General features: G+C 42.5%; 1 protein-coding gene across 2 annotated transcripts in view; it reads right to left on the minus strand.

Annotated features, from left to right (window-relative positions):
* Window positions 1–21067, minus strand: part of RBM47 (RNA binding motif protein 47) — a 79863-nt gene extending 58796 nt beyond the window's left edge. Inside the window, exons 1-2 of one of the 2 annotated variants that reach the window (XM_027686566.1) lie at window positions 20966–21067; window positions 20640–20782 (exon numbers count right to left, since the gene is read on the minus strand). In XM_027686566.1, the coding sequence (XP_027542367.1) occupies window positions 20640–20668 (29 nt within the window). In that variant the 5' untranslated portion in view covers window positions 20669–20782; window positions 20966–21067. Of the gene's footprint in view, window positions 1–19666; window positions 19840–20639; window positions 20783–20965 lie in introns of those variants that run through there. The other variant, XM_027686567.1, reaches the window with a different exon arrangement.
* Window positions 21068–22691: the final 1624 nt, after the last annotated feature.

Here is a 22691-nt window from a genome sequence, read left to right on the forward strand (position 1 = left end):
AAGAATTTCACAGTTCCAGTATTGCTGCATGAAGAAATGTCCCCTTTTATTCTGAAAATGGCTCCTAAAGCTTTGTCTAACACTTGCTACCCCTTGCATTGGAAGAGACCATGAACAGCTCAATCCTACTCACTCACTCCATACCACCCTGGATTTTACAGACCTGAATCAAAGAAATACCCCACAGTGGTCTCTGCCTGAGCCTGACCTACTCAGCCAAAAGCTGAGTATCACATGTATGTTTTCAGTGCTTGTTTCCAAGGGATTAGGGAATTTACTAAAATGTTCTTGTTGCCCAGGGTCCCTACACATCCTTGCTGCAAAACTTCATACTCACTGGTTGGACATTGAGCATGCTGAGCACAGCAGCCACGCAAAGCTTGGTGTGGGCCAGTGACCCCAAATATTTAATCATCAGTGTGTAAGTGCTGAATTGATCTCTTCTCACAATTACTCTCTTCATAGTATTCTGCGAAGTACCAAGATTTTGCTTTACTTGGTCTACTAAACTTGGGCTACTAAAGCTAGAGATCCCCTCATTATTTAGAGGCACTCAGTAGCTTTCAATTATACTACCTGGCATCATGTTTCCTTTCCATCACATCATTCTGCCACATTTTCATTTGGCTTATGGCTTGCTTTCAGTTAGCTGTAAGTAAGACAGAAAGTGGACTTTTTAATAATATGAACATCATCAACACTGCAAGCACTCAGATATTTATTGCTGTCTGCAAATTCTGCATGCGATGTTACTGAGACAAATAACAACTGACTGGACTCTGCAAGCTCTTCAGTTGCCCTCTGAAAGTAATTAGGAAATGAGCTCAGTCAGTAGACTTTTAAAAAAGCTGGCTTCCTAAGGAACAATTTCTAATACTTCATGTTTTTGCTATTTTAACTTCTCTCAGTAAGTGGTCTGCAATGGAAATCCTGCCTGATCATGCAGGTCTTGTTCAGGCAATACACCTCCAATTGATTTTACATCCATTCATCAGAATGATTTTCTTCAAAAACTGATTTTATGTCTAGCTAGAACACAGACAAATATGTTTAAACCAGGCATCCTCTGTTTACATGTACACCATGTGGCTACCCAGTTTTCCTCCCATACTGGGACAGGAGGACATTTTTCATTGTTTACAACAGGGGCAGCTCATCATAACCACATCTGTAAAAACAGCTTGGCCAGCCATATTCCACACAGGTCTGTGGGTGCTAAGGCATCCCCAAAGGTCGTTGTGCCCTGCTCACTACGCAAGCCTTCCAGGCATCTGCTCCCCTGCTGAGGCAGGGCCACCCGGCTCTGAGGGTAAGCACTGGCTTCCTAAAGAGGAGCAGCTGGAGCCAGGGACAATTATGTGGAGAATGTTGGGACAAATGTATCAAATACCTCAGATTAATTGGCAATCAATTAAAGCTGCTGCCCAGGAAAGCTCTCATGATATCGCAAAGTCAAGCTGTAAAGGATAGATGTGGAGGGCTCAACTCTCAGCAACTTTAAAGTTAAATGAAAGATATGCTGATATTATTTCTCACTTATTATGTCTATGTTTTGAGATTCTCCAAAGCAAATGTAACGTGAGAATAGGCCAAAAATAATTCCATGGCAGTACACTCGATGGGGTGAATTGGTCAGCATTACTTCTACTAACACAGATGTTTCAAAAACTCCACAGTGGCAGACACAGCAGAGGAAGATAATACTGCTGGAAAAGTGCAGTGAAGTGATATCCCTGTGTCACCACTTATGGGCTTTCCCTGTAGTCTCAGCTAATCACAATATTGCTCCTATTTCCCCAGAAACCTGCTTGAGGAGCACTGCTAAATGCTTTACATAGCCCCACAAGATCCCTCTGAGAGAGACTGCTGGAGAAACAGCTTGGACCCTAGAAGCACTTAAATGCTCATGGGTTGGCTTTGCACAGCATGGCCCTGATTCTGTGGAAGAGCTAGTCTCAAGTTAATAATTACGTGTTTAGCATATTATGCAAGCATTTTACTCTTGCTTTTTCACTGGTGTACATTCTTCCACTTTGTGATAGCCACTCTTTTTCTCATTGACTTCATGCACTAGAGGAGCACAGGTCCCGTTGGCATCAGCATTTTCCCCCCAGGACTGCCTGTCCTGCAGCAGTGACCCCGTGCTTCCTGGGTTAGGACCCGTATGCTGCTCAAGCCATATTTCTTCTGGATTCAAATTACTGAGATCAAAAGTTCAGCAGGTTCAATCCTCAGTCTGTTACTGTGTTTATTTGTTCCAGTAACCTGCCAGGTCTTCACCAATTTAACCAATCCCACGAGAAGATCCTTGCCTCTCTTCAGAGCTGGCTTGACTTTTGCAAGCTTTGGAGGGAAAGCAGAGACGAGGGGCTAGTGAAGGATCACAAAACACTGTTTGAAGCCAGCAAATTACCATTAAAGAATGTTGCCCACTTATGTAGAAAAACTGGGTGCCAGCCACTCATTGACCTTGCTATTCAAGTTCTGCAGCCTGCAGCAAAGGGCTCCTAGAATTAGCTCTCCCAAGCTAGTGGAGAGACACCTCTGATGTTTGAAATGGGTTTGCCTTGGGGTTGTTAAATACCTGCTCCATGTGATTGGGCTAATGAAAAGTTTTTAGCCAAACAAATCCCTGTTTGTGAGGGTATAAGAGCTAAGAGGATTAGATGTTAGTTAAAGTAGACATAACTGAGAAACAAAGTTGTTGCTGTTAATTCTAAAAAATGCTACCCTAGTGTGTGGGAGTGAAAGGAGTGCATAACAAAATTAATCTGTGAAGCAAAAGATGACTGTTAAATCAGTTATATCCCATCAGAAATAGTGCTCCTTTGAATTCAATATTACCATGTAACAGGGGAATATATATTTATTCTACAAACAGATGGCAAAACCAGAATTAACTAAAATTGGCCTTGATCTCCTGTATTCTTCTTGTAAAGGAAATGTAGGTATTTTCTGTTATTTTGTAGGTTTACTACCATAGCCCATTGACTGTACAGGTATATACCAGTAGTGCCAGAATCTGGCTAAGCACAACACAACTCCACAGTTCGATCAGAAGGATTGTCTGCTACTAAATTGGGAAACTGGCCAAGTCTCATTGTTGTTGTACTGACCAGCTGAGAAGTCATTGCCTCTCAATGACTTGCTACCCTGTTCTTCCAGGGGTGTCTCAGTTATAAAGTATCAGCTTCTTTTGCGTTTCCATGGGAATCAAAAGTCAACAGTTTTCTTCTTCTGATAAGGAATTGCTTGCAATAGCACCCCCAGTAAGAATAGATTAGGGAAAACTGAAGTTAGAGTAACAGTATATTTGTGCTGAACAAATGTTTCCTCCCTACAAAAAAACCCCACCAAAACCATGCTATTAAAGCCTTCAGCCTCCTCCTCCCACTTTGAAAACAGACTCGTGTCTTATGCCTGCTTAGAAATTCTTGACTTTACTCCCAGTGAAACTGTTTGGTTCAGCAGCAGCCAGCAGCCCTCTCCATCAGCATCTATTGCTACCTGTCATTCTGCCTTGTTTCACTGCTTCTTTCTGGGCAGACATCCCATGAATCCCAGGTTTTTATCTTGATGACTCTGTTCTCCCCTACCAGCCTCATTCTAGAACACCTGCTACCACTAATTATACTTTTATTTGAACATAAATACCTTGCTTGGGGACATAAGTATACACCTAATTTTGGAGCCTCTGAAAGAAGGCTGTTGTGCTGATCAGTGCCAATAAGGAAGGAGGAGATGTAAGAACTACCTCCACAGAAGTAAATGAAGTCAAATCACATCAGTGAGCTTTCCTGGATGCTGGAAACTAATTGCACCTTGTAAGGTCCAGAACCGTCCCTGGCACACTTTGGACCCATGTCATTTAAATACCAGTTGCCCAAACCAGAAGGCAGATATCACTCTCCCAGGCAGAGGCTGGGAGTTAGGGTGAGCTCCGGATTGTTCCTAGCACACAGTTTGGTTGCAGTCATTTGGTTTTGGCAGGCAAGACAGCATCCTCCTCTGGAGGCAACAAGCCTCTGTGCCAGAGAGCGATTCTAGGCGTGTTTGATTTACTAGCAGAGATGTAGCTAATGGGCAGCAGAGATAAAAAACCAAACCCCTCCTATAACAACCAGAACAAAGAAATCTTTTACATCTGGAAATATTGAGGCAGATGATCAAATAATTAGCACTGTAACACGTTTGTCCTGCCTGCAGCTAGAAGAACTGCTCTCTGTGGAAGCAGGAATGTGGTTGAGCCTGCAAAAACGTGATAAGGGATCTATACCTAATATTTTTGGATGATCTGTTACCATCACAAGTAAGTTTTCATGGAGTTGAAGGAACATTCAGGATTGAACTCCCAAGGAAAATCTCCCTACTCTAACCAGCTGAGGATGGCTTGGCAATCGAGGGCCAGTGCCACATCTTTACTCCTTCTGGGAAAGTGAAAGTATCAAAAATAGAGGTGTAGAAACAACCTTTTTTGTTTATATCACAAGCTGACCCTGGAAAAAACAATAACAAATATTCTTTTTACTTGCTTTCCTTAACCAAATAAAAAGGTCAATTTCAGTTTAATTTTTTTCTGTAGCACTTTAAAAGTTTCTTCAATTTCCACATAAAGTGCTCGAATTGAAAAGTGGAAATATTTTCCTTGGAATTTTTATTTTTACACAGATCAGACTGTTTTGCAAACTTGACCAGAACTTAAAAATGGTTCTATTTTTACGAAATCTTCACTTTTTGGTAAGTATGCTGTTTACACATATCTTTACCCTAGCTGGAATCCTGATGAATTTGCATATCATAAGGAAAAATGTACAGGTACGGATTTCTATGCTGATGTTTCATCACATGGGTGGGCTGATGATGGCTGTAGCTATGAAATACAAATGTAGTATATACGGATCTTGCTGATCTAGTAGAAGTATTAAATAGCATGTTTCCTGGCCCTTTTACAGAATGATGATTCAAGCAATCCGTAGGTTCCTAGGCTGCTGCACAAGATCACAGCATGATCACACGTGTATGATGGCATAAACAGATGACTAATAGCAACTGCATTTTCAGTCCCACCCACATTTCACCTTATTTTTTAGATCACATAACGCCTACACACAATGCTTGGCTAAGACTGACAAACACAGAGTACAAGAAAATCAATCTGTTGTTTTCTATATGTGTGTATTTCAGGAGGAAATAATAGCTGGGGTTTCTTTTTCCTTTTTTTTTTTTCTTTTAAGGAAATGAATCTGAGAAAACAACAGACAAGTGATAAAACTCATTAGTTGCTATAGGACTTCAAATGCTAAGTCCTAGCACAGATGCAGGTAGGATTGGACCAGAGCGGGAGACCGCTGACCTATTCAAAAATATTGCTGCTTGGCTTCCCAGTTGGGCTGCCATCAGCTCCAGCACACACCATGACCTTGCCTCTGTTGAGAACTGGAAGAGTATTGCCCTTGATTTGAATGGAAGCAGGATCAAGCCCATCCCAGACAATTTCATACGCTACGTGCTGGTTGTGCATGCCAACATTATGCAATGGGGTGAAAAATGAAAACCTGTCAGGCACAGAACTGGTGCACTCAAGGACATACTGTTATTTGTTTTGCAGCTTTGTCACTCTAACAGGGATTAACAACATGCCATAGATAGCTGCCATGATAAAGCCAACCAAAATGCTTCATTTTCTAACTTTCAGAACAGGATCTAAACTTTTGAGGGAAATAGCTTGCTTGGCCTCAAGTTTTTAATTTTTAAAAAATCCTTAGAAAGCATTTACTTTTTCCAGACTTCTCTCCCCACTTTTCCTCTCTTTTGTCCCCCAGCTAACACAGCAGCAGATCGAATGCGCCTCTCAATTCCTTTATTAATTATTTTTTCAACCAAGTTGGTAGGTATTGTAAGTCTCCAATCTTCGCTTTCTGGAAATTCTTTGCTGTATTACTGCATAGCAGAGTGGTGTGACAAGGATAAAGAGATTAGAAGTAATTTCATATAACTCCTTCTGTCAAAATCTGCAGAGGGCTTTTACTGGTAACTCTGAGTGTTGCTGAAATTCTTCATTAAAAACTTTCAATATATGGGCAGGAAATCTCTAAGCACTAAGACACAGGGTAACCAAAACAGAGGGAAAGAAGGAATTTTGAATTAAAGTCTGAACAGAGAGAATACAAAGGAAAAAAACCCAAAACACTGCTCAAGTACAACAGTAATAATGCAAGTTATCTCCAAGCGGGTTGGCGCCAGTTCAGCTTTGAAAGCCAGAAAACTACATGCTGATTTTCACCAGTTTCAAGTAATTGACCATAACCACTGTAGACGCAGGCTCTCCCTGCCACCATTGGACAGTGAAGGTAGCTGTAAGCTTCCGATGAATGGTCACTACTACAAGCTGCCATAGCCCACAAAAAAATTCAGACTTGTGTTTTCCCTGTTTGTTGTATCAGCATACTGTACATACAGTCTAGACAGGCAAAATCTGGCCAGCAGATCAGGATCTTTTCCTAGTAAGGTGGTCAGGTATAGCCTGTAGTTTTGTCAGTGTGGGAAAGCAAGAGTGAAGCACAGGGAGAAGAAGGAACTACATACGATCTGGCCAACGCAGCCAGGCCAACCTGCAGACCTGAGCAAAGCTTTGAAGATAAGAAGAGAGTGGCTTGCATTTTCTATGATTGTCCTGTTAAATGAACAGGGGAGTGGACAGACATGAAATGACAATGACAATCCTTCACTTTTTGAGAAGTTAGTATCATATGTTACAGAGCAATCATCAGGTATTGCAGGTCCTCCTCAGAGCCCGTGACCTTGCACAAGAACAGAGAGTGCCGGTGAGCATGGGCACAGGCGCGTGAAAGGGAACACACTGCTACCATGATGGGTTAGGAGAAGAGTTTAAATGCTTTGCCCCCTATTAGAGGTGCAAACTCTTCTTCTGTTTTTTTAGGAGGTCCTTTTGTCATTCACCCATTCTCCTCCTGGCCCCACAGATCCCTGACTATGCAGTGGCAGGGAGCTGGCATTTCCCCACCCCAGCCACTTGCTCTGGTGCACCCTGACACAGCTCTACAGCCCAGGAGGGACTGAAGCATTGCATGGCTTTCCTTGGGTACCCTCCAACCTGACAGGTGGTACCACTTCCCTCACTCCCATGTTTCACCAAGTGAAGGTGCCAGCCTGGGTCTGGGTGTATCCTGCAGACCTGTGCATGGGAAAGCAAGTGGTACAATATGCTGATTCCCCTGAGAAGTACCAGAGGTTCCCTGGAGCACTTCATATTTGGAAGATGGGTGCTGAAAACTGGATTTCACACTGCTCCAGACCCTCATGGGAGACAGTGGCCTCCTTTGCTCTCCATGCAGTATAGGGGGTGGCCTTGCTCCTGCAGAGAACCTGGACTCAGGCACCAACGGTGGCTGCTGTCCCCACATTCTGCCAGAGGCAACAGGGTGACACAGCATCTGATGCACTTCGAGAAAAGGGAACTCACAGCTAAGGAAGATAAAGAGGCTCTTGATTACAGCTTTCTGCCCTCACCCTGCACATGGATCCTGTGTATCACTGGCCAAGTCATTTGAACCAAGCATTGTACAGATGGTGACCAACTGCATGTTCCTTGTTTTCATATGGGGACATTTTTTGGTCTGCAATTTGCTTGCAGATGCAACAAGCACATAGAATGCAAACGAACTGGCTGGGAAATGCACTTTGAAAATGTGGATCTTAAGCAAAACTCAGTTTTCTGGAAAGTAGAGTCATGAGGTAAGAAGTGTGACTGACTCATACTGGTAACTGAAGTGCAAACAAAACAAGAAAAGGAGGTAATTTGTTTTGCCTCAAGGTAAACATTTAATTTTTGGATTCTCTACCCCATTTCTATTTTTAAATTTGGTGAAATTTTTTAAATGAAATTTCATTCTAAAGCAAAAAAAATGTGGTTGCATTATTTTGAAAACATGGAAATAACACATCAACTTATTTGCATAATTGTATTTCTGATCACCCAAAATAACCTCTTAGCTTGACATAAGCCTGTAGCTAGAGATTGTTTACCCTAAAGCATATTGTTCAGTGAAAATAGCCTTTATCTAAGCAAGTTCACCTGTGCCTCGCCCTAGCATCCAAAACTGTATGGTCAAAACTATGGCAAACTGTTTAATTTATATCCCGTGTCCCTATTTTTTTAGTAAATAAATATCAAATGGTTGTTGTGCAGATTATCTTATTACTGTTTGTAAGTATTTAAATGTTATAGCAATGAACACCACTATAAAGTCCAAGAGTAATAAATCTCTCTTTAGAGCGAAGCAATACAAGAACATGAACAGCAGAAGAAAAAAAAAATTAAATATTTAAAGTCCACTGACCATCCTCCTTTTTATGCATGGTATATGGCAAGAATCAGTACCGAATGTGTCAAAAACCCAGGATCATACTATAATAATACATACCAGAAGGCAAATTAGGATTGTGCAGACTATAAATCTGGCACTATCTGAATTCCACACTTCATAAATTGTATGAGTAGGATATAACTGCACAGTTTTCTAAGCTTCTCTGTATCTTTTTTTAGGATGCAAACTGAAAACCAATCCCGAATTCCATCATGGGGCATCCTGCTGATGCGTGTGCCACCAGGGGGGCACGGACTTCTGTTTCACAAAGTAACAGTAAATGACCGAGGCAAGGCAGCAGCAGCAAGAGGGAAGAGGCGGGGGGACTCCTTCTGGCTTCCCAAGGGAAAGTTGGAGTGGAGAACAGCCTTGTATTCACATCCCCAAGCACTTTTGTTTGGGCTTCGTCCAGACTCCTTGGATGACCTACCCCTTTCTGGTCCTACTCTTGTCTAATACCAGTGCCCCAAACTCACACCATTTCCTTCCTCCACTCATTGTCTCTAGCCCTGAGACCCCCTGCCTGACTGGCTCTGTTTGCAGCCCCCCTGTGTCAGACTTTGATCCCAAATGTGCTGTCTTCCTGCCCAACCACCAGTTCTCAGTCACTACAGTTTAAGTTATCCCCTCAAATCTCTCTTTCCATCAGCCTTCTGATTCTTCATCAGCTTTTCCAGGCAGATAGTTTTCTTTCCTCTCCTACCTCCATGTCTCTCTTCTCTCACTTCTCCTCCCTTCCTGCTCTTCTGGAGCCTCAAGCCCCAGTACCTGTTTTTTGCTTGCTTTACCTTTAGATGCCCTATATACTGTTCTTGAACTCAGGGCACAGAGCCCAGGAATCTCACACCAGACCTGCAAATCAAGTCTTGGTCAGAGCATAGGCAGTGTGAACAGTAGTTTCTGGGACTTGGATGTTAAAAGTTGAAGTTTCTACTAAACACATGGAAACTGATTTTCAAAGGTTTATATCCTGCTTAGACCTGGGTGCCCCTGCACAAGAGCGACTTGAGGTCAAGTCACCGTCCTAGGAAGAGGTTGCAAAGGTTTGAAAAAAGCAAATTCTCTAACTTTGATTTTCAGAAACAGTCAAAACATTTTAGGCTAAGAGACTCCTGGGCCTCTATCCAGGAAAATGAAGAACAATTCACAGGCCCCAGGCAGATATTTTGCCATGCAATGTTTCAATGCAGGGAATTAAAGCTTTGCAAAATTATGAACAAATGGAAATACTCTCCTACTAGAAAATGCAGGACATCCTGACTAACCTGAGTTGCTCTGTCTTCCTCCTTTTACACTTGCTTGTACAACGGGAACTTTTGGATGTAAAGTTTCATGCACTTGGAGCAGTTACAGTCCCAGATCTCTGTAGGTTATATTGTGTGCAGTTTTTTTCCACAGTGGGCTACAACAGTTATATCTATTTATTAACACTAAAGCTACAGGTCCTTTAGTCATGCATTTCAAACTGCTTTTCCAAAACCAGTGATTTGAAGCAGAAAACTGGGACTTATCACCACCTGCACCCTGGGGACTCATGGCTTTCCCCCATCCATGCATTTTCACAGCAAGTATTGCTCACTGCTCTGGCAGTGGGACCTCACTCTCACTTCACAGGGACGCAGTTGGATCATGAAATGCAGCCGGTTGGGCAGTTCCTTGTCAGCTTGTGCTATTAGTGGTTACAAAGACCCATAAAACACCAGCAGTGCTTCCCAGAGTCCCCCTCACCCCAGGGCTGTGGGGATGCTGAGGATAGTGTAGGAAGGGTGGGTGAGAAAAGGAGCCCATGGGCTGCCAGAGTTTTGGGTTATATGTCCAGCTGTGATTGGCACCTTCCCTCATCCTTTCCCAAGGCTCTTACAGCACAACTGCCCATACACAACTGTCCAAGCCTATCAAAATGGAGGCATAAGCCAAACACAGAAAAATCCCTGAGATTTGCCAAAGCTCCCCACAGTTTGGTCATAGCAGATCCTGCTACAAGGTGTCACAACCCTATGGGATGTTCAGCTATACCGACAGAGACCAGTAACCACAAAACGGATATCCACAGCAACCAGAAACAACCCACTTGACTGTGCCATTGTTAACTTGGGCATGTAATTTTCTGTGGAAAGGCAGGGACGTGAACCCAGGTTTCCTCAGTTTATACGGGTGCTTTTCCTGCAAAACCAGTCATTCGTATACTTTTCACTTCTTGCCTGGTTTGTTCTACACCTTATTGCACATATGCATACAACAGTAAATGTGAATTCAGAAGGAACCTTCACTAAATGATGATTGACATTTGCAAGAGCTTTAAGAAAGCAATGATTTTGGCATCAGTTACTTTCCAGGTAAGGATTAACAAACGGATGAGTTAACCACCACCTGATGTTCTTTGTTTAAACCAGGCCACGTTTCAAAATAGAGACAGCTTTCAGATTTTTTTGCAGAAAGATCGTGCTTTGATTTGGAAATAGGGAAGCACAGCAAGGATTGCAACATGAAACCAAAAAGATTAGATGAAGAGAAGATGTGATAGAAGTGGTTTGGATCTATAGAAGGAACAACAAAATGCTGTTCATCTCACATTGTCCCTGTCACAGTGCTTGATTAAGAAGACACAGAAGCAGTGCCTGCTTGTCAGAGGTCAGGCAGAAGATAAGCCCTTCCCGTGCTTTGGTGGCTGGAACCCAGATTCAAACAATGTGGACATGCAGTGAATATGAAAGCCTGGTTCCTTCCCCTTGACTGTCATTCAAAGCTCCTGATGTTGGCAGGTAGGGAGTTCATCCCTTCTGCTTTTCCATGGTCTCAGCATCTCTGCATCCAGCTGTCTAATGCTCTGAACCAGCTTATATAAACCTTGGTGCTCCATAGACCACTCACTTTGCATCCTTGCAAACGTGCATCCTGTGCTGGGATCCCCGACCACGGACCCAAACTCACTGATTGACACAGACAGAGCCAGTGGAGAGTGTGAAGGTCCCAGAAACTGGCGCCAGTGTCAGAAGATGAAGGTGAACATCAGAGGATAGGGAAGTGGTGAGCGAGCAGTAAGTGCTCCTGGTGGCCGTATTGCACCATATGGATGGAGTTCAGCCACAGAGGAGTTTTGATTCTGTGGCTTTGGCCAAGTTTTGCTTTGAACACAGAACTCTGAAAGAAACTTGCACAACAGCAACTAGCAAGCCTATCTAATCCTCTTTGCACTGGCCTCAGCTCTGGAAAGGGCTTGTCCAACCTGTTTGTGGGTATTCCTAGGGCACAGGGGACAGATAGCCTCATATCCACCCTGAAGTGGCACGATTACAGCTCCCAAACTGCAGCAGGATCCTTTCTGATTACTTTGGAGTACAAGAAAAAGAGAACATACAGGTTGCCTATGTATTAAAACCATGAAGGTGCGTCCAAAGTTACTATGAACTTACATCTGGCTTTCAAATCCCCTGCGCAGTGCCTGTTTTGGGTACCAGCAGCATTCACAGAGCTGTAGTCTTTAACTGATTTTCATTATTACCAGTATGAAGCTTTATTGCAGACCTAACCTTCTAGGCTTACAGATACATGGTATTTTTCATAAAATTAGGTTTATTACAGGTAAGCAGACTGCACCATCAGCAGTTTTGCATTAATTTTCTTTGGACACCCTGTATTTTTTACACAACTTATTTATTTAGATAAAAACCTGTTGTGTCAGTTGGAAAACATAGAGGGAGAGATGCTTCATGATAGAATAAGGTACATCCCTATTACCTCTTCTATATATGCAGTATATTCTTTAACTACTTGTCTCTTGTGGCACTCCTCAAGAGTGTATTTCTAGTGTATCACAGGAGGAGAGGAAAAAAACACATACTTCCTGTCTCTCAGTGGGGAAACTATGGCACAGTGGGGGAAAATGATCCCATTGAGATCATCCCCCTGAAAGAGAAGTAAATATGGTAACGGACAGACTGATTTATATGGATACCTACAATGAATGTACTGTTTATATATTTATATAATTATACAAATATAAATAATTTTTTTTTAAAGATCAACTATCTACAAATGCAAATGCCAGGATCTGGCTCATATTTCAGTTTCCTTGGTAAAGGCCAGTGGGATGGACACCACAACAGTGGCAGCAACCTGTTCTCAGCAATCCCATAGCCCAGGGGCCAGCGGAATCACAGATAATGCCTTTCAAATCCCTAACATCTTTTAAGGGTGCCTTTCTTACCACTAGCACACCACCACAAACTCATCTTTAGGAGATGAAAGGAATCAAAAAGATGCTGTTAAAACTCCAGATAATGCTCTAGATGGGAAAGGTGGGGGGGGACGGACTCAGGGGGATGGTGAGGAGGTGGAGGGGGGAAGGTGGGAAGTCCCTGGAACTGCTCTATGAGAAAAATACTTTCCCTGGGCTTTTTTCATTGATACAAAAGCCAACAGACAAGGCCACCAGTGCCTCCAGTTTAGCAATACTTAAACGCACCTACTCAGGGCTTCTGGCAATACATTCCACATCCCTCAGAGCTGCAGGTTTTATACAGAGCCCCATATATCAACCAGACAGTGACCTGATAAACTTTCACCGAGACAGGTGGCCATGGGAATGGTCAGGAATTTGCACAGGAATTTCAACAGGAATTTTCTTACTTAGACTCATAAGGTCAGCAGACAGTAAAAACTGAAACTGTTTGCCAGTCTGTCTTGTTGCTTACCAGAAATGTAGGCTTGCAGACAACTACCTGCAGAAAACCAGAGCTTTCTGGAGAAATAAAGACTGACCATGGTCTCTGCAACAAGGACCTGCAACCACCTGTGACAAAACATAGGTCAGAGAAAAGACCTTCCAACATCAGTGGGGGCTCCAGGGGCCACAGGCTGGCACATTACAAGGCAGAGAGGAGCAGAGCAGCACAGTCACAGGAGTGTTCAGGAACTGTTGCCTGTCTTGGACCCTGTTCCCACTGATCATACACCACAGGAGGCAGGGCACTCTCCTGACATCCCAGACACCCCTTGACACCCCTGTGGTGCTTAGGAAGATTTATTCTACACCCACATGTCTGACCTGTGACTCACACAGGTAAGTTGAGACTTTGAACTTCAGTATGTGTAAGAAGCATGTAGAAGCCTTTTTGTTTATTATTGCTCAATACAATTATCCTCTATGAAAATCACTTTTTTTCCCTTCCTTGCAGGACAACTGTGGCCTGTTAGGGCCATGCCCAGGTTGAAGCTTGCTTCTGGGCCCTGGGGTTGTGCAACGCCTCTGGGTATGTCTGCAGCCACCCTGGGCCTGGGTTCTCAGAGTGAGCAGACAACCTTGTCAGCAGCATCTCCTCTTCCCATTCACTTCGTAAACACTGACTAAGACACCACACACGGCAGCAACAACAAGCATGTTCAGATCTCCTTGACCCAGACTGGGGTGCCTCCAGCTTACTATCCACTGAACGTGTGCTCTTAGCAAGTCAGTGTCTTTTCTTCATGAGGCCAAGAAGCCAAGGGCAGAATCCCTCTTCCAGAGCCACAGACTGTACGATATTCCCAAAAGTTTGAATACACTGACCCACTAAGTCTACCTCTGCTTGCAGCTTTACCTGTGACTATGCTCCTGTGAGCTTCAGGCACTGTATTAGTGCTACCTTTAAGGAAATACTAATGACAGTGAAATGCCTCCTGTGGGGACTAGCACTCACATTAGGATATGGATAGCAGTTTATGAACTCCGGTGGAATTTCAGCATACACAGTCAACAGAAATTTTACTGCCAGAAGCATGCACATGACGTGGACATGGCCTCAAGTCATGGTAATAATGTTAATATTTTATTGAGGTGAGCTGAATGCACTCTTTTGTTGCAGAAACATCTGTAGGACATGTCCCTGCGTGCATGTTCATGTTTGACTCCGTCTTCTCCCCTTGTCTTTCATGCCTTTTTTCCCAGCTCTGGCTCTTACTCCCTTCCCAAGCTGGAGAGTTCCCTCAGCTGCACCCTGATGCTCAGTCCTCATGACCTGTTTGTCACCCCAGCACACCCTTCAGCTTTAAAGACCTGTTAGCCACAGTCTCTTCATACTTCCCTCCTTACAGGTTCTGAAATCTTGAGCATGGCTTTCAAACCCTAATGAAGTACCTCTGTCTCACATTTTCTGTAACTGGGATCAGACTCAGTGAGTTGACATTTTCTCTGCTCTATCCCTCCTCCTCCTTCTCTTTTCAAGGATCCCTCAATTCTCATTTCCTCCCTTCCCTTCACAGCAGATGCCTCCCCTTCCTCCAAGTCCATCACCTTCCTCTTCCAGTTTTGATTCTCCATTTTTCTCTTTTCACTGTTGCTGATTTATGCTGATGACCCATATCACCCCCCCGTCATGCTGTATCCATCTCACCTATTCCATTCTCTGCTGCTTGGATCTTTTCCTTTTCCTAAAAAAACACCAAAATAACCCCCGCTTCCCCCTTCCCCCCAAAAAAAACCCAACAACAACACAGGAACAACAACAACAAAAAGCCTGTTTATTTAGACAAACCTGTTTATTTGCCATGCACTGTTCAGGCTCGAGGCTCTCTACTGCTGAATTTTCCCTGCACTAACCATTCAAGTGGTCCCATTCAGCACCATCCATTAGCCTCCCCCATTATGTCCCACCATTCAGCCTTTCTGTGATTTCCACTCCATCAACCCTGATGCTTTTTCTTTTGCTTTTAACCCTTATCTTTCCACCAAGTTAAATTGCAAACTCTCCCTACATTTCCACTTCCTTCAATTTGCTTCCTCACAATATCCAGTCCAGCCAATGCCCCTAACCCAGTTTTTCTGATAGAAAGAGTGAAAGACTAGCCATTGCTTCCAGCTCAGCATGGATTAAACAGAGTCTCTAATACCCCCACACTCAAGGGATACCCAAAGTCCCTTTTCTCTCCACAGCGACCATTTCTCTCTGTTTGCAGGAAGGGCACAATGTTTATTTGTGCAGCCTTGCTTTCAAGGTACAGCTAAGATCTGTTGATGCTTTCTGCTTGCATGTCAAAGACATTGGCTATTCTATCTGCCCTTATAGCTTAGACACTTCTCTGGGGTCTCACCCTCACATTAGCTCATTAATGGCAACATTCTTTCTTCTGCTTTTATAACTGATCTGCTGTTGATCTACAATCTTGATCCACTGTTTCATCTTCAAAATACTATTTCAAGGGTCATTTTCATAGCTTTGAGTGTGCCATTCTTTTTTTGTGCTCCTGTTGACCATCTTTCCATTCTCTAACAAGTAAAATAAAAGGTGTCCTTATGCACAGCGCTTGCAGAGGCAGGCAGAGCTGAAAAGCACAAATGAGTGCCTTTTGGAGCTTTTGAACACCCGCTTTATGCTTCCCAACAAGTGCCTTTCTGTTTTCCCTCATAATTCCTCCCTTGGACTACCTCCCTGGTCACAACTGCAGAGGAACTTTGCTCACCTCTCCTAAATTCCTTCAAAAATCTTTCTCTTGCTGCTGAAATAGTGCAACAACAGCCAGTCTGCTGGCATGCTGTGCTCACTCTGTACCCAGCTGACCCCCTCACCACTTCCTTGTGCTCCACCCACATTTAATCCATCTCTTGCCTCTCACCGGGTATTTCATGCATAAACCCCACATGGCAGTGACAGTCCTTCTGCTCTGCCTGCAGAGCAGGTACACACACAGCAGAAACACCCAGGTCAGGAATCCCAGGTCTATGACACAGCAATCATTAATGGCATCTTGAATGTTACTGAGAACTCAACTTGTTGAAACTCAACCTACACCCTGACTTGTGGTGGAGCTTACTAAGTTTCTTTAATAAAAGATAAAAATGCAGAGGAAGTATTTCAGTTTATTTCAAAGGCAAAACTCAAGCCCATCCATTGGGTACTCAAAAGGCCAAAACATGAATGCAAACCCTGAGCTACATCACTTGGCATTTTGCTTCTCCAGAGTAAACCTCCCAATGGCCCTCACATTGGCAAATATAATAGAAAGCATTTTGGTTGTCAGTGGTTGGTTAAGCCATTCCCCCTTTGGAAACAGATGAAAGTTTCTGTTGTCTCATCATTGGTTGAGGATTCTTGTGCATTTGTAGTTTCTTTCTATCTCATGATAAATAAGCATGACTGTGCTGATTTTGTCTCAGCTTTATGACCTAGCTAGGTGAAAGATAACATCCAGACTCTTAGTATGTAAAACACACGTTAAAAATATCAGAAATCTCTCTCTCCTTTTCAAATAAAATCTTGCTTGTGATTATGGCAAATAGAAGACTCAAAAGGTCAAAAAATGTCCTCAAATATCTGGTAGTCAGCTTAGCAGTTACTAAGAAGTTGCTTTGCTCTGTTGAGTTTACTGTGTCACCAAAACCCTACCAGCCATAGCTATACAAAGCCTGCATTGTCTCAGCAAGGCTACTGAGATGTTCCTGATCTTGGCAAGAGCTAGGTGTACCCAGAAGCATTTTATTGAAAAAAATTACAACAGCAGAAAGAAATATTATTTTAGGTCTCATACTGAAAAGATAAAGGTCAGAGCCCTTCCTTCTGCTAAAGGAGCCTATAAAAATGTTCCATTCACAGGATTCATTTTACAACCTTGAAAATTGCACTTAAAAATCCCCATATGAAACAAATTCTAAAGTGACTACAATTTAATAAAGGATTTGCAAGCTTAGGTCATCAGCAATTTGGAGATTTCAACTTCTTGACAAAAAAGGCAACTACACACACCTATATACAGGCATGGAGATAGACTCTTCGTAGTTAATCTGTCAGATCTGCTTCCTTGCTACAAAGCAAACTTGATCTTTTTGTTCATCCAAGTAATTGATTTTTTTTTTTCAACAGGAACAGGATGTGGCAACGTTTCTTCACAAAGAGCATATACTTGCCCCTACTAAATTTCTCAATAAAACAGAGCAATGTTGTTTTGGGAGGCTATGCACATATGATCAGGGCCAGCAGTTTGAATTAAAAAGCCAAGATTATGGGTTTTTTTCACCTACAGGTGTTGTATAATATCTGCTGGAGTTTGTCACTCAAACAGTGCTGTAGGCTCCTATGGTAAACCAATGGGTACTCACATATCCACTCCAGAGTAACCCCTAGATCTTCTTCTCTAGCTGTAGGATATTAATAAATTTTGACTATGGCATTGCCAACCCAATGAACCCAGGAATTCAGTATTCACTTATGACCATACAAATCAACTTCATTTGTTGTCAGAGCCACTAAAAGCCTATGATGGTAGAAGCAAGAATTGACATCTATCACCCAAGTGATCTTAATTTTTACAGGGGGAAAGAGCTGACAGTGGAAAAATATATCCTAACAAGCAAAAAAAAAACAACCCTCTGCCTTCTGTCAGATGGTGCCACAGCTTTCACATAAGAGGGTGTAACATTTCACAGAGCTCAAAGTGAAGGGGTTCTGCCATGTGGAGAAAACCAAAATTCCAAAATGTGGGAAGCTGCAAAAGCAGACCCCAATGCCAGGGGTAGCCCTCTGAAGCCAGCCAGGCATGGGCCACACAAGGTCAAGGTTTCAGACCAAAATGCCATAGAAACAGTATTCCCTGCAAGCTCTACCATCTCCACTGCTTATATTACATACTTTTATTCCAAGGTTTTCAATGTTTTTAAAATCTGTTGTATTGAAGGCAGCTCATTTCTTTACTTTCTAAAGTTTCAAACAAAGATTTTGCATCCCCAGCTGTAGCAGGGACACTCAGAAATTATTAACAACCCTATTTACATGCCAGTCAACTCCAAATATTTCCCTAACAATTCTTAGTATGTGTCTCAGAAGAGGTCAGACCCCCAAAAGCAGGGGAGGGAGCTAGGTTCTCCCCGAGCGAGGAGACGAGATGGGAGCAGCTGCCCTCGGCTCCCAGCAGGATGCACAGCTCTGAAACAAGCCAGGAGAGCAACCTCTCCCAGGACGGGAATATGCCGAGGAGTGGGGAGAGAGAGAACGAATGTGCAAAATGAATGTTTGTCTCTTGGTTTATCTCCCAGACAGCAGTCTGTTAGCTTTAGCTTCGAGTCTGCCGGACACCAAGCGGCCCATTCCTGGCGTTATCTCCCCTTGCTCTCTGAGAGTACATGCTGCTTTCCAGTTTTCCAGCTGTATACCAGGCTCCGCTTAACACCTCCTGTGACCTCTCGCCCCCTCTGGCCCGGCACCTGCGGTGCGGGGTCCAGGGCGCAGCCCCCGCTCCGTCCCGCGGCCTCCCGGGGCCGCCGCGCTTGCGAAACGAACCCAGTTCCCCCTCTCGCATCATGTGAACTCGGCCCGACTGGTAAAGAATAATTGCAGGCTTGTCCAAATTATCATTTGCAAAGTCTAGGAGGCACATAAGAGCACCGATACTCAACTTGCGTTAGCCTAAGGCGTCTCATTTCAGCCTGGTCTGATGCTCCTGCCCTTTGCCAGGTCAGCCCAGTTGAGCTGATAATATTTAGGAGGGATTTTGCGACCTGTTAGGTCCCAGCCCATCTTTAACTACTACAATAGTTTGGCTTTAGCTCAGAGTTTTCTTTTACATTCCTAAGAAGAAATGAGCTGTGTAGCCTTACCTCTAAAATAAAAAAAATAAATAAAAAAAATCTGCTATTTCTTTTATTGTGAATAAGGAGACCTGGTATTTCTCATCTAATCACACATACCTCAGCATGAAGAAGATGCTTAACCTCCTGATAGATACATGGATTTTAAATGGTCTTCAGAAACTTTTCACATATAAGATTCCATTCTTATGCTAATGTCTATAACAGACTGGCAGAGAGCAGCCTCAGAGCCCTCTTGTCACTTCCCTGTCACTTGTACCACCGATCTGTGTTCTGTATAAACTACAGTATTTTAAATGTTCAAAAAGAAGCAGCTATACAAACAAAATACTCCTTCCGAAATTGTATCCACAGACATTAGGCACATCCAGCCGTGGTTCTTCTTTGACAGGGAAAAATATACATCTTTTAATCTAAAACTCTCAGATCTGCAAATCACTTCTCACTCTATCCTTATTTAATACCTGCTTCTGCCTCTCATCTCTCAGCTGTCTTCAGAATCATCAGAAATCTGTCACTTGGAAAGAGTCAACAAAACTTCACCAAGAACTTCTGCAGTCCTCTCCATTTGCCTTCCCCCCCTAAAAATACTTTTAAATGTGTTTTCTGAGTGAACTTCTGTTTGCTTACATTGTCAACCCAATCACAGAAGAGTAAAGGACAATCCAATCCTCAGGTAAGGACAGAACGAGTGCGGAGCAAACCGAAAAGCGACAGTACCTACCTGGAGCCCACCTCAGCGCCCAGCACCATTCGCAGCAGCGGCAACGTTTTGGGGCAGCGACCTAACGCATTGTCCTTCCTATCGCGCTGCTCAATGAGAGTTGAGCAACTCCTTGCACTGCTGCTTGGAGCAACAGCTCTCCAGCTCTCCCAACGTTAACCCCCTCTCTTGGCTCTTTTTTTTTTTTTACAGAGTTTTTGAGCACTAAAACTTGCAATTAGTACCAGCTAAGCCAAAGCCCCTGCTCGCCCCTGCCCTAAGCCGCACATTCCAGGGCGCTGAGCGGGGTCGCTGAGCTCCCTGCCGGCACCGCGCAGCTCTTCCACCCCAGACCCGACTTTCTGCCTACAAACTCGATAAGGCTGCAAGAGCTCAGGAACGCGCACGGAAACTCGGACAGGGGAAAAATTGGTCTGTAATCCACAGCCTGGGTGGGTTTTATTATAGTCCTCCCCCCTTCCTCCTCTCTCTCTCTCCTCATTCACAGTAGCAAGGTTGTCTCTTGACTACTCCCTGCCTTAAACTCACCAAACCAGATTTTTACTCCCAACACCTTCCCGTAAATCTGAACTGAAATTTTACCCTGCTTGCTGAGCTTCGGCTGGCTGAGGGCCAGTACAGCATTCCTGTTGTTTTAAGAGGGCAGATTAAAAAAAAAAGATAAAAAAGAAAAAAAAAAAAGAGAAAAAAAAAAAAAAAAAAAAAAAAAAAAAAGGAAAACCAAAGAAGAAGAACGAAAGGAATAAAAGAGAGAGGGAAACCTGGAGAGACGCAAAGGCTGGAAAGAAGCAAACTTTTAGAGCACCTTTACTCAAAATACTGTGAGAGGGAGTGATTCCCATTTTTCTTTAAAGAGCTAAACCAGTGTTGTTTTTTTTTTGGCAGTGTCAGTCTTGAGAAAATACCCTTCTGAGCAATCTGCATCCTTCAGGTAAATAGATATTTGTAAAGAAAATAAACCTCTGGTACTCACCTGAAGGACATCATCACCGGCATCAGCATAGCAGGGAGAGGAGCCTATACCTTTGCCTGATTCAGTTACCCCAAGGCAGTGGTAACTCTGGTTAAAGAAGTGCCACATTTTACACTTTTCTGACCTAAAGTTACATGTGGTTTCTAGAAAAGGAAAAAAGATAAACCAGCTTATAAAAAACCCCACCAAAACAAAAAAAAACCAAACCAACCAAACATCAACCAAGCCGTCTTTTAACCTCCGGGTGATCCCTCTGACCGTTGTCTGGAAGGCTTAAAGAAACAATGAAGCAAGACTGTAAACTTTCTCACTCCCTTTTACATTACCTGTCTGTGCCTGGGTATGGGCTTTGATGTATTGAAACAAAGCACAAGACCTGTTTATAGTAAACGAAACCAACCAACAGAGAGATCTAATTCAGACTTGTGACTAAACAAACTGGAACAGGAAGCACACACCAGCAGATATTTTTTTTTAAAGTAGTAATTCCTGCTTGCATTGTCATGCAACAGCAAAAAAAAAAAAAAATAGAAAAAAAGTTTTTTGCTTCTCCCTTCAGTTACTCTTGTTCAAATGCAGTTCTTTTTTTTCTTTGTTTTTTTTTTTTTTTTTACTGCTGAAAAGCAATAAAAACCCAAACCCAGAAAAACTGAAAAGACAAATCCAAAAAAACCCAAGCAATTTTCCATCATATATATGCAAATACTTAACAGAACAACATTTACCACTAGTAACGATCTCAAGATCTTACTCATCTATTTGTTTCCCTGTGTAGGACGTTTCTGCAACTGATTAGTGATGTATCCCCCACCCCAATTAACGTCTGTAATTGATGACTAGATGGAGGATCTTCATCTAGGATAGCTGGACACATCAAACCTCCAACAGTAGACTAGAAGTCCAGCAAGTTAAATCTTTAAAGAATAAATAATACTGGAGGTACAAACTAGTGAAAGAAATTGTTTTTCATAATACTTCCTAATTTTAAAAATAATTCTTTTTATTCTTAATTAATTCTTAGTAATTCTTAATTAAAAATTCTTATTAATTTTTCTGAATTTTAAAAAGAAATATTCAGAGTTGAGTACCCACTATGTTGCTTTGTTAGTAGGATATTACCTATGCTTTTTGAAAGCACTTTGTCCTTCTAAACATGTATTTCTCTAATTGTATTCCTTTTCCAGTAGAGAAAAATATCACAGGTTTTACCTAAGCAAATCCACCTTGACTCCCTAAGAGAGTTTTGCTTCATGCAGAAACCAATGAATCAAACTACTATTGGGATAATACAGCTCAGGGTCAAATGTTGCAAAGTTCAAGTTAATAGTGTGTTCTCTCTATCATAATTCAAAAGTTAATAAAAGGATATGATTGCAGTTTTAGCAAATGCATCATGAATAAAGAAAAATCTTTCATAACATATTTGTATTAATGAACAAATAATCATGGAGAAAATTTTCATAAAATACTTGAATTAAAATGAGAATTCAGAATTAGCAGCAAACATTTTATGCAGTTAAATTCTGTAAAGAAAAATAGTCCAGAATAGCAAATAATGAGGGTTTTAGTGATACAAAAATCTCTTAAGTATTCTATCATACTTTTCTTTAAAGTCATGATCCATTTGTCCAAAGTGTCGCTTCCCATAGTGTCCTCATCCACTAAGTTTGCCAATAAAGGTCTCAGGCAATCCATCTCATGTAGAGAGAACTTATGCTGCATTTGCTCCATTTAGAGGAGCAAAATTGGCATTTCAGGCAGTAGTAGTTCCTTGCCAATACGTACAGATTACTTCTAAATTAGTGCCTCTGTAATACATTGAATAGTACAGAAAATGGAAAGACATATGAACACACTGTCCTGCATGTCCAGAACACAGCTATACTATCAAAAGTCCTGGGTGCATCAGTGTGGTAAAGCGAACTATTTTAAGGTTTGTTGCTAAAAGTGTAGCTCTGCCTGTTCTACTGACTCTTCACATGTGCCTGTGGGTCTTGCCTGTGACTGGTATATCTCTGAATAATAAAAAACTCATCTTATTGTAACAGCTGT

Source organism: Neopelma chrysocephalum, unplaced genomic scaffold (assembly GCF_003984885.1).
Source record: "Neopelma chrysocephalum unplaced genomic scaffold, ASM398488v2 Primary Assembly neopelma1_71, whole genome shotgun sequence".
Lineage (NCBI taxonomy): Eukaryota > Metazoa > Chordata > Aves > Passeriformes > Pipridae > Neopelma > Neopelma chrysocephalum.